At 45.1% G+C, this 12,914-nt stretch overlaps 1 protein-coding gene across 1 annotated transcript in view; it reads right to left on the bottom strand.

The window, feature by feature from the left end:
* Positions 1 to 12,914, bottom strand: part of WNK3 (WNK lysine deficient protein kinase 3) — a 102,345-nt gene that overhangs the window by 71,451 nt on the left and 17,980 nt on the right. Inside the window, exons 2-3 of the mRNA XM_056850223.1 lie at positions 4,066 to 4,238; positions 80 to 300 (exon numbers count right to left, since the gene is read on the bottom strand). Coding sequence (XP_056706201.1) covers positions 80 to 300; positions 4,066 to 4,238 — 394 coding nt within the window. The remainder of the gene's footprint in view (positions 1 to 79; positions 301 to 4,065; positions 4,239 to 12,914) is intronic.

Here is a 12,914-nt window from a genome sequence, read left to right as displayed (position 1 = left end):
CACTGCTCTGGTCTCTAGGAAGGACAAACACTCGCCACAAGGGACTCTCCAACGAAGCACACGAACACGCGATATTCACCAATGACACTCTTAGCGAAGGACGTGCGCATCAAGGTAGCCAGCCCGAGGTCACCAATCTTCACTGAACCAGTGGGGCCCGTGATGAAGATGTTATCACATTTCAGGTCCCGGTGGATGATAGGAGGGGTCCTGGTGTGCAGGAACTGCAGCCCTTTTAAAATCTGCCGGCACCAGCTCCTTAAGACTTTGGGCTTCATGACTTTGAAACGCTTTAAGTACCTGCAAGAAGAACACAAGAACTGCAGAAGGTCAGAAGGCATCTTACTCTGCGCATATTAGAACACAGTATCCAATGAAAAAAGAAGGAGCACCCAGATCGCAAGTGAATCTGTACCCACTGGTTATCGCAGTCACATCTATAAGAGGTCAGAAAATGAATTGCACAAATAAATAAAAAGGAACCAGACAGACACAGACGTATGAAGTTCTACGAATGTTTATATATACCAGGGGTCACCAACAAGGTTCCTGTGGGCACCATGGAAGAGGAAGAGGAAGAGCTGGTTTGTATATACTGACTTTCTCTACCACTTAAGGAAGAATCAAACCGGCTTACAATCATCTTCTCTTCGCCTCCCCACAGCAGATACCCTGTGAGGTAGGTGGGGCTGAGAGATCTCTAAGAAACCTGTGGCTAGCCCAAGGTCACCCAGATGGCTTCATGTGTAGGAGTGGGGAAACCAACCATGTTCACCAGATTAGAGTCTGCCGCTCGCTCATGTGGAGGAGAGGGGAATCAAACCCAGTTCTCCAGATTAGGGTCCACCACTCTTAATTACTACACCGAGCTGCCTGCCAGCACCTTTCCTGGCAACCCCAAGTGTCCCTAGAAAGTGGGCGGGGCCAGGTGGGGCTTTTTACAAGCAGGGCTTCTGATTGGCTGTGCAGATTTTTTTAAAAAAAATTCAGCATCAGCCGCCACCACAAGGATTTTTATGAGTGACTGAAGGTAAGCTGTGCGTATGCAAGGCAATACCTTTAAACCACATGTTAATTTGAAAAGGCATTCTGTTAAGCAGAGCTTCTGCCTGAAATGCTGGAGTTACTGCTGGAGTTCTACATGACCTCACTCCCTGACATTTTGGGGTTGGCTCCACCTCCTGCAGCAGCTATTTTATAGTTGTACCCACCAGCCAGTGGCAGAATTTCAAAGGTGTCCACAGGCTGAAAAGGTGAGGGCAGCACTACTTTCTGTGCTCGCCGCGTTCATTCATCTCAGTTTTTCAGAATACCACCACCACGCGGTTTGCCCGCTTATATTTATTATTTGACAACTCCTCGTCTTTCTAGAGCAAGGGTGGGGAACCTTTTTCCTGCCAAGGGCCATTTGCACATTTATAACATCATTCGGGGGCCATTCCAGGTGTGGATCTCCTGGTGGGGGAAGAGAGGCTAGGGTTGCCAGGTCTCCAACCACTACCTGGACGTTGGCAGCCCCAGGGGAGGCCATGCAGAGTAGGCCTGGAGGGCGCCCTCGCTCCCCCCCTCCCAGGCAGGAGGGCAGCCAGCAGTGGGCCCGAGCAAACGAGGCGCCAGGGGGGCGCAGCCCGCAGTCGATCGGCAAGGGAGGAAGGAAGGAAGGAAAACAGAGAAAGAGGAAAAGGGAGAGAGGGAGAAAGAAATGGAAAGAGGGGGAGAAAGAAAAGGACGGAGGGAGACAGACAAAGAGATAGAAAGAGAGGGAGAGAGAAAAGCCTTCCCCTCCACACACACACACACACACCTGCCGACCCCACGCAACCTGGCCCCAGGCTCCATGCCTCCCCCCCCCGAGTCCACAAAAGGCCCCCCGAAGCCCAATCGGCTCCTGCGTGCATGCTCTGCCACCGGGAGCCGCGGGCCTCTTTTCCCCCTCTCCCTCTTGCTGCTCAACAGCCGACAGGCAGCGAGAGGGGCTTACAGTGTGCCCCGGCGTTCCTGCACGCTGCGGCTATAGGGGGCAGCCTTGGGGGAAGTGTCCCTCCCCCTCCTCTCGCCGACCAACAGCCGTCAGTTGGCGAGAGGAGGTCCAAAGGGTGTCGCAGCGCCCCTGCAAGCCGTGGCCCCAGGAACACCCTCAGGGAGGGCCACCCTGCACCACGCCTCCGCAGCAGGGCCCCGGAGCTCCCGAGGGCCACAAAAAATGTCCTCGGGGGCCGCGTATGGCCCCGGGGCCGGGGGTTCCCCATCCCTGTTCTAGAGCCTTCTGTTTAGCTAGACTGAATGCTAAACCCTCCATGGTTATGCAAGGCAGAATTCTGAACATACCATACCCAGAAAGGACCTGTCCTTGCTCTTCTGGTCCTATTGATTCATTAGCTCGTGTCCTTTTGGAATGCCGCTTTTATGAGGAACTTAGATCACATTATATATCTCCCCTTTTAACATATAAATCTAATGCCTCTGTGTCTGACATAATGCTTTTTTTATTAAGTGACAGGGATCCCAAAGCTACATTGTCAGTGGCAAGATTTATTTCAGTCCTTATATCCCTCAAACATTAGATTTAAAATTACGCTGCTCAAGATCAATGGATCAAGGAGCTTCTAAGTGATAAAGGAAAAGGTGAAGGACATTTGATATATACTAATACAACCAATGCAATAGATGCCAATTACATGTTCATAAATCACTAATAACGTTGGGCAATGTAAATAATGCTCCAGACTTTATCCTGATCTATTCAATTTCCTTGGAGCTAAACAGAAACAGACTCCCCAAAAACTTATTCAGGAGAAACAGGCATTTTTTCAAGGGAAACCTAACATATGTTGCAGAGTTTTTAATATAATCACATGAAATACGATGAAACTCAGTGGTATAGTTGCCATAATCTCCTTTACAAGGCGCCACTCTTACAACACTCTTACAAAACTCTGCAAATGCAAGCAGTACTATCTCTGCGTTAAGTCACAAGTAAAAAATTAAGTTAGTTGACTTTTTTAAAAATTTCCCTGTGTGGAAGGCTGTCTGAAGAGCTGAGCCAAACAGAGATGACAAGAGATAACGTACTAGGACTAATGGGCAGATTAGAGATCTAATCGGGTTCAGATCGCATGCATCCAAGGGTTCTTAAAGAACTCACATGTGAAATTGTTGATCTTCTAACCAGTATGTGCAAGTGCTAAAAAATCAGCCTTCCCTTAGGAGGATTGGCGAGAACAGAAGGCAATATTCTCCATATCCTGTTGACTGGCTCTCAATGGCAACTGGTTAGCCGCCGTGTGAACCACATGCTAGACTGAGCTGAACCATTTTTCTGATCCAGCAAGGCATCTTTTATGTCCATACGTTTATTTATTTGAAATGTTTATATGCCTGCCTTTCTCCTAACCGTTCAGAACCCTCAGGTCTTCCCCTTTCCTTTCTCCAAACACTGCAAGAGAAAAAATTCTTTGATAATCTCTTCCAATCAAGTTTAGACGTCCAAGAAGGAGAAATAATAAATTTCTGGAGATATGAACAGGGTTCTAGACCCTAACCGTTCAGAACTCGAGGTGGGTCCAAAGAAAATCAGACCAAAAAAAATACACAGCAGGCATTCGATCTCTCATTTATATATTCCTTTCCACACTACATCTTCCATAATATACTTTCACGTAAGTTCTACTTAGTGGTGTCTTTATAGCTCCAGTATGGAAATCCCACCACATTTTATTCCCTTTTTTAGGACGTCTTGCCTGCTTGAAATCAGTAATCCTAGTAAACTGACTAATTGCAGCAGGGGGAGGGCCGTGGCTCAGTGGTAGAGCATCTGCTTGGCATGCAGAAGGTCCCAGGTTCAATCCCCGGCATCTCCAGTTAAAGGGACTAGGCAGGTAGGTGATGTGAAAGACCTCTGCCTGAGACCCTGGAAAGCCGCTACCAGTCTGAGTGGACAATACTGACTTTGATGGGCCTGGTTCAGCAGAAGGCAGCTTCATGTGTTCATGTTTGTAATTTCACCGTGAAAGAAAACTGCGCACACAACCCGAACTCGCACAGGGAAGGTCAGGGGATACGTACGTCTTCAGAGTTCCGGATGTCATCAGCTCAGTTACCAACACGATACACTTCTTTCCTTTGACCGTTGATTCCCAGGAATCATAAAACCGGACAATGTTAGGGTGCTGCAGCCCTTTCAGCATCTCGGCTTCTTCTTTAAATCTCTGCTGCTCTGCTTTGGTCAGCTTCCTGTCCTGAAACGAAGGGGGGGGGGGAAATGCAATCGTCACACTGCCCAAAACAAAATAGCTGTCCAGCTGTTCTGATGATGGCTGCGCCAAAAAGCACGACCACATCGCTTGATTTGTACGCACAGAATGAAAGGAAGCCTCGACACTGATGGTGTAAATAATGGACACAGGTATGGTCAGCAAAAAACATGGAGATTACAAGGTTTCTCTTGTAAAATGTCTGCCTGTGGTTGGGAGAAGGAAAGAACAATACAGGTAGAGTATTCCCTTATCTGGACATCCCATATCCGGACTGATCCGAAAACTGGACCCTTTGAGCCGGTATGCAGGCAGATCCCTGCTGCCTGCTTTCAATGTTTCCTCTCACCTAAAACAATAAAATACAGTAAACGCTGCATCGGAGGTGGAGACTGAAAACCTGCCGCTGTTAGTATGTTTGTTGTTGCTCTTCTTTAGAGGTATTCTGGTGAGATAGTTAACACCTTCACTTTCTGATGGTTAAGTGTACACAAAATTATTTAAAATACTGTTTAAAATTACGTTCAGGCTATGTGTATAGAGTGTATACAAAACATAAATGAATTTGGGTCCCATCCCCAAGGTATCTCATTATGCATATGCAGAAATTCCAACATATTCCAATAGGTGGAAAGATCCGAAATATGGACCACTTCGAGTCCCAAGCAGTCCGGATAAGGGATACACAACCTGTAGTAAGTTCCCTGGACGCATCAAGTTCTTGACATCCTTGCACAGTATACTATGAGGAAATATTAGAGCACACTGCAGGATACCAAGGATAGAGGATATGGTGAAGCCAAAGGTTCAAGGGGCATGTGATGCTCAAACAGCAATACTAGATGGATTATCCAGGATCATCGAGGAGGAGGAGGAGAAAAATTGGTTTTTGTTTGCCGACTTTCTCCACCACTTAAAGAAGAATCAAACCGGCTTACAATCTCCTTCCCTTCCCCTCCTTACGACAGACACCCTGTGAGGTAGGTAGGGCTGAGAGAGCTCTAAGAGAGCTGTGACTAGCCCAAAGTCAGCTAGCTGGCTTCATGTGGAGGAGTGGGCAAACAAATCCAGTTCACCAGATTAGCATCCACTACTCATGTGGAGGAGTGGGGAATCAAACCCGGTTCGCCAGATCAGAGTCCACTGCTCCAAACCACCGCTTTTAACCACTACACTACGCTGGCAGGACATGAATCTATAGAAGTTACAGTAGAGTGGGGCCAACATAAGGAAAGTTATCTGAAGGAGGCAGAGCACTGAAGCCAGGAAACTGTGAAAGTAGCTGCTCAGTAGCAGCCCTAATAGCCTAGACTAGTCTGATTTCGTCAGAGCTTGGAAGCTAAGCAGGGCTGACCATGGTCAGTATTGGGATGGGAGACCACCAAGGAAGACTGGAGCTGCTATGCAGAGGAAGACAACAGCAAGCCACCTCTGATCTCTTGCTTATGGTGACCCCACGGGGTTTTCAAGGCAAGAGATGTTCAGAGGTCGCTTGAAATTTCCTGCCTCTGTGTAGCAACCCTGGCCTTCCTTGGTGGGTCTCCCATCCAAATATTAACTAGGGTTGACCCTGCCTAGCTTCCGAGATCTGACCAGATCAGGCTAGCCTGGGCTATCCAAGCCAGGTCACCAGAGCACTACAGAAGACCAAGGCTGAACACCATGTAAGTATAAAGGAGACCTCTCATGCCCATGTAGAGACTAGATAACATGGTTGTCTGCTAATGCTACAGCGGAGATCAATTGCATTAATACTAAGTAGTACAAGAAAAGACCTATTTGTAAATATGCTGTCTGCATCAAATTTAAACTCCGAAGGTCATGAAGAGTTTAAAATTAACTGCATTTATTTTACAGTATGGAAATTTACGCTGCAAAGATGCTTTGTACGATGCCACCATTTCTTCTGTTTTCAATGTACTTGTACCAAGCCATAGCAAAATGCTTGGCTTTGTAGCTTCTTTTCCAATATTATGGGGGGGGGGGGGACAGGGAGACCAATACCGACTTGCCCCCCCCCCTTGCAAAGAGGTTTCTGTGACTCCAAAGGCTTCATGACAACATCCTATAATTAACAGGGCTAATGGGTCACCATAATAGGGCCACCATTTTTACAGGTCTTTTCCTTCTGCTGGTTCCTTCTCCTGAGTCCCAAAAGCCTTTGAAGCACTAATTTTTAAATTTTCTTTTCATATGCCTGCCTTGACAAGGTACAAATATAAATCACCACAAGCCAGCCTATGCTTGCTTTCTTTTTAATTTATTTTTTACAGATCACAGCCTTATCAGTGTAGTAGAAGAGATGCCAGAGGAAAATTAAAATCCACGACGTTCCGAAATGTGGAGAATGTCTGATGAATTAAACCTTATGGTTGTTATCCTTGCACATTTAAAACAATATTTGTAATGTTGGAACAAAAGGCTGAAGATCTGGAATTTTCCAGAGATTCAATAACAACTGACAGTCTTTCACCACAACTATCTCTCATTTGGTTAATAACTCTTTAGTACCAATGCAATAGGCAATTTAATAGGATATTTACCATATTCATGATTATATTCATGATTAAAGCTCGTGATATTGGAGTCTGTTTTGCACCCAATTATCTTTGGTTTCAATTTTCTTACTTGGGAGCCTCATCAGTATGCATATGTTACATATTTGTACATTTTATTGCATATTGCATTTTGAGAAATTTTACCTGGAAAGACAGCGGGGAAATGCTGGGAATACTGATGATAAACCTTAATTAGCACCTTCTTAACCAGCTGCTGGTATAGGATGATGCAGGCTCTTGACTACAAAGCGCACGCCACAAAAGAGGGTGTGTATTCCACAGGCAACAATGGTGTATATTATCTTCCACTGTGTCTTGTGATGGCACAACTCTTTATTCCTTGACCTGAGGAGGTTCATTACAGACGTCTGAACCAAACTGCCCATTGCTAATCCCAGAGTGGCTCAGTTTGTAGAGCCTCTGCTTGGCATGCAGAAGGTCCCAGGTTCAATCCCCGGCATCTCCAGTTAAAGGGACTAGGCAAGCAGGTGATGTGAAAGACCTCCCCCTGAGACCCTGGAGAGCCACTGCCAGTCTGAGTAGGCAATATCAACTTTGATGGACCAAGCGTTTGATTCAGTATAAGGCTGAATCAAGTACTGACTGAAGGAGAAAAGACAGCCATCTTGAAACAGTGGCTGTTTCCGCACTGGTTATTTGCCCCGGTTCAATGCTGTTGGGAACTGGTTTTCTTTTTCCCTCCGCTGCTTCCCCAAAGCGTCGAGATGCATTCGTGCATCTCCCAGGGCTTCTTCAGCTGTTCTCGGATTCCCCTCCCCCCAATCCTGCTCCGCTGCAAAGTTTTGTTAAAGATCGCAGAAAAACCTCAATGGCTGCCGTGTGGGTGGGAACGTTTGGGTGTTCCCAGACCTGCCCACAAGGCAGCCTTTTTCCCTGCCACTGCAGCAGCTGTTTCCTCTCCCCAGCCACCAGGAGGTTTTGCTTGCTTGTTTGTTTTAGTTGTCAACTGAATATTGCTATAATGTTATAACAACTTGGATATTGCTGTAATGTTATAACAACCTGGATATTGCAATAATGTTATAACAACCTGTGCATGAGGCTCTCTGAATCCCCGGCTTCCATATTTTTAGAAAAGAAAGGGTCTAGCCCAGTGGTTCCCAAAGTGGGCAGTACCACCCCCTGGGGGGCACTAAGAGGCAAGGGAGCAGCAGGGGGGCACTAGAGATTACCTAGGGGGGCACTAAGAGGCAAGGGAGCAGCAGGGGGGCACTAGAGGTGGGCCCCTTCAACTGTGTTGTTCGCTAATTGACAATAGATCAAGCTATGGCACCATGCTGGCAAATTTGGTGGAAACTATCAGATTTTTTTCCCAGACTTTGAAGAGCTGGTACCACTGGATCAAGTTAATCAGTTTTGTTGAATAAGTTTCAACTAAAAAGTTCTAATTTGATTTTGAATAGATGTGCAATTAATTGTTACTGTTTTGAAATTTTATTCTAATTATCTTCTTTAGTGAGTCATGCAAACCCCTATTTTGAATAATGCTTTTTATCGGATAGGGTAGGGGGCACTGGGGTTGAGTTTGTGGAACCAAAGTGGGGGATGGCCCAAAAAGTTTGGGAACCACTAATCTAGACCTTGGTTGCAGAGACGGAATGGAAAGGCATATCTCCATGACCCAAACGGAGCTAGAGACTTTAAAAAAAGGAAAGCTGGGAATTCAGAGGACCTGATACAGACACTGTTATAGTGATATAACAATATTCAATTACAATTTTTTTTAAAACTGAAAAAGGCCTGGTGGAATAGTTGCTGCTGGGGAACTAGGGGCAGGGACCCTATGAGGGAACTTGCCTGACAGAGGCTGTATTAGCAACCACAGCAGCAATAGGGGAACTGCACAAGTGGAAAACACCAGCACCCCTCAAAAGAAATGCTCATCAAAAAGCTAAAAATGGGGAATTCTTCAAAGGCGTAGCAGCTGCCATGGCTGCTGAAACTTTGCTCCAAACTGTAGCAGCCGGTGGTGACATTTGCTCTAGTAGTGCAGAATAAGACGTGGGTTGTTGTTTTTTAGGGGTGCCGTTTAGGCCTAAGAGCAAAAAAGAAACGGTACTTCAACGTTTGTAGACTTCACTTTGAAATAGTACAAGCAAGCTTCCAATGATCTATATAACCTTCTTCAAGGACAAACTCTGTAGTTACCAACGCAAACACTAATCCAACAGAGGATTCTGTGTTCGAGAGGGTAAAAGTATAAGATGTGCCCTAGGCTAAGTCTTGACCTACTTCCGCCTAATGTCGAATCAAAAGAAGACAGTTATTAATACTAAGATTAACAGTTATACATGGGGTGGTTATTTCCTTTCTCCATTCATCGAAGCATCGAACACTTCAGAACTAAGCCAGATACTCAGGCATGGAACAGGTACGTGAAAGACACACAATCTGTTGACTGTTTATACACAATGCACCACAAAACGTATTATCTTTACTGTTTCCCCATACTCTGTATGATGGCAGTTCAGTGAGTTTAAATTGGCAGCCCTTTTTACGTCTTTGGCACTGATGCTAAGCTAGCAGAGATTTGGCAAGCACAGACGTGCGGCAGAGCCAAGAAAAGAAGAGGGGAAGGGAAGGAGCAATAACCAAAGGACAGACCAAGCAAAGTAGCCCCCCCTGACCCTGACCCTTTCTCTGTTTATGAGGCTCTGAAAAGCACCCTTCACTCAACAAGTTTTAGCCGAAAAGACAAATCAAGGATTTCTGAATGACTCCATTTTGTGTGTGCCTTCATCCAAGTGATCAGCAAGGGGCGATTTGCAAAATTAATGAAGATGGGCTCTTTTAGCAAGCTGCAGCCATTTTATTGTTTCCTTCTGACTGGACATAAATAGGGGCATAAATTGTTTTTGTTATTGGTCACTTTAAGCCAGATTGGTTAATTTTAAACCAAATATTGGAGACACAATATTTGGAGACACAAAACAAGAGGAAAAGAAAAAGTGCCCCCAAGAGAACCTGCCCCCCAACTTTTAATTCTCTCTATCACACACACACACACAGTTTTATTTGCAGCAAAAGGACATTTATATTTATTTATTTACTAGACTTATAACCCGCCCTCCCCAGCAAGTTGGCTCAGGGCGGGTAACATCATTTAAAAACACAATCAATCAATCAATCAAGGGAGAAGGGGGGGAAGCCCGTAAAGATGGTATAAGATGATATAAGCTGATATAAGCGGCTGCCCTCAGTTGTAGGCCTGGTGGAAGACCTCTGTCTTGCAGGCCCTGCGGAATACTTTCAGATCCCGCAGGGCCCTGATGTTACCAGGCAGAGCATTCCACCAGGCCGGAGCCAGGGCCAAAAAAGCCCTGGCTCTCGTCGAGGACAGCCGCACGCTCTTGCCCAGGCTTATGAAATAAGGGCTTATGCTGAAGCCCATTTATTTTCTACTGATGTTAATGAGCTTTGGACAGAGTTCGGGAACGGAACACTGACCATGCTAACAACCGGGCCACGCAAATTGCCCTGACATCACACTACCAAATGCTGAACCTCACACTCCCCCTGAGTTCTCCTTCCAAACAACAATAATTCCCAGTTCAAACAGATTAAGCTCTGTTTTCAATGCAAGCGACAATGGTTGCCTCAAACCTTCGGATGTTTCCACATATGGGGCATAACCGGCTAACCATTACAGGGTGTATCGGATAACAAACTGAGCATGACCCAACAATTTGATGCTAAGGGCACCAAAGGCCAATTCCTTTTTAGGATATATGAGTAACAGGGGTCGTTTCCAAGTCTCAGGGATAGCGTCACTCTGCTCAGCCTGAAAAAAACTTCACAGAAAATACTGTACTCTGTTCGGAACTCCACAATTCAAGAAGATACTGGAGAAAAGATGCAGAAAACAGAAGGTCTAGAAGACACACATCATGAGAAAAAACAGAAACGACTTATGCTGAAAATTAAAAGAGAACATGCCAAAGCAGGACCACAGCTGAACATCAAGAAGACAAAAGTAATGACTACAGGAGAATTACACAACTTTAAGGTTGACAATGAAGAAACTGAAATTGTTGAACACTTTCTATTCCTTGGCTCCATCATCAACCAAAAGGGAGGCTGCAGCCAAGAAATCAGAAGGAGGTTGAGACTGAGAAGGCAACCATGAAGGAGCTAGAAAAGATTCTTAAGTGTAAGGATGTGTCACTGGCCACCAAGATCAAATTAATTCATGTCATCATATTCCCTATTACTATGTATGGGTGTGAAAGCTGGACAATGAAGAAAGCTGATAGGAAGAAAGTAGATTCCTTTGAAATGTGGTGTTGGAAGAGAGTGTTACGGATACCGTGGACTGCCAAAAAAACCAAACCAGTGGGTTCTAGATCAAATCAAGCCTGAACTGACCCTAGAAGCTAAAATTACTAAACTGAGGCTGTCGTATTTTGGTCACATTATGAGAAGACAAGAGTCACTAGAAAAGACAGTCATGCTAGGAAAAGTTGAGGGCAGCAGGAAAAGAGGAAGAGATGGATTGACTCTATAAAGGAAGTCACGCTCCTCAGTTTGCAAGATCCAAGCAAGGCTGTCAAAGATAGGACGTTTTAGAGGACACCGATTCATAGGATTGCCATGAGTCGGAAGCTCACACACACACACACACACACACACACACACACACACACACACACAGTCTTTAAAGTGACAGCTACACACTGCTCTTTTGTCCAGTTATACTGTGTTTAAAATACAGCTATTGCTTTAACCAGCTAATGTAACAGTTCGTCTTCCCCTTTGCAGAGGTTTCTGTTACTTTACAGGGTGTTCTAAAGTCAATCAACTCTTTGCAAACAGCAGCAGCAAAATTGAACTTCTCAACAACTCTGGAACACTGACAAAGATTTGTTGTTTGCTTAAGCGGTGATCCCTTAGCTCTGTGGCCAGTTTCCGTGACTAGTTTGGTTTCTGTGTTTCCTTTCTGCAGACCACCTTTTAAAAAGGACTGATCTCCACACATAATCTCTTACCCTTTAATAAGCCAAAATAAACAACAGCCTAAGTGGCACTTAGATGAGCTGATAGCTGGGTTATTACTAGAAGCCTGAAGGGCAAACGTTTCCTGGCTTGCGAAATAAAGCGACAGAAATGATGGAAGGAAGGATAATAAACGCAGCTGCCGCAAAGTGGAAGGTGCTTATTATGACGGGCCCGGAGTCAACCTCACATACAATCCCCCCTTTTCTCAAATTAAATGTCTTACTCCCTGCGGTGAACTTTTTAAATGTAGTAAAAGAACGCATTAGCCTTTCATGGCTTTGTTGGAACTGAACTAAATCCGGGCTTCGAATAAATTTCTTATATCACAGGAGAAAAAACTTAGAGAAGGAGCCAAGCAAGATAACGAGCTAACTGATAACTAACCTGTAACTAGCTGGATCTTTTATTGATTTACCTTCTTGCTGAAGAAGATTTCTGGGTAACTTGAAAGTGTGCGCCCTATTCCAGCATTAGACGTTAATTTAACTAAAAGAATAATTGTTCCTGTTTTTAATTCTCTGTTCTTGAACTCATCACAACTACTCTTAAGGGAAATGAAATACAGCTGGCTGCATCAGCATAACTTAAAACCCAAATCTTATGGCGTCCACCGTGTTTTTAGGAAGTGGGTGGGGCCAGGTAGGGCTCTTGTCCAGTAAGGCTTCTCATTGACTATTGGAGATTTGATTGGCTGTGCAGCTTTTTAAAATATTTAAAATATTTTTTTAAGAAAATATTGCTTTGGCAGCAGCTGCCACCACAGCACAAACATCTACACTGTGTTACTGAGGCTAAGTTGTGGCGATCATTTTGTGGCTGGCTCCGCCTCCTGCGGCAGCCATATTGTGGCAGCCATTTTGTTGCTGCGCCCACTGTGCTGTGTCAGAGATCCAAAGGTGCCCACAGGCTCAAAAAGGCAGGGGGACCCCTGGGCAAGATACATTAACCAACTAAAGCTCAACCTGAAGAAGAAGAAGAGTTGGTTTTTACATGCTGACTTTCTCTACCACTTAAGGGAGAATCAAACCGGCTTAAGGGAGAATCAAACCAGCTTCCTGTCCCTTCCCCACAGCAGATACCCTGTGAG

Source organism: Euleptes europaea, chromosome 1 (genome assembly GCF_029931775.1).
Source record: "Euleptes europaea isolate rEulEur1 chromosome 1, rEulEur1.hap1, whole genome shotgun sequence".
NCBI classification, from domain to species: domain Eukaryota; kingdom Metazoa; phylum Chordata; class Lepidosauria; order Squamata; family Sphaerodactylidae; genus Euleptes; species Euleptes europaea.
The sequence above is the reverse complement of the archived record's forward strand: the minus strand, read 5'-3'. Positions and strand labels throughout refer to the sequence as shown.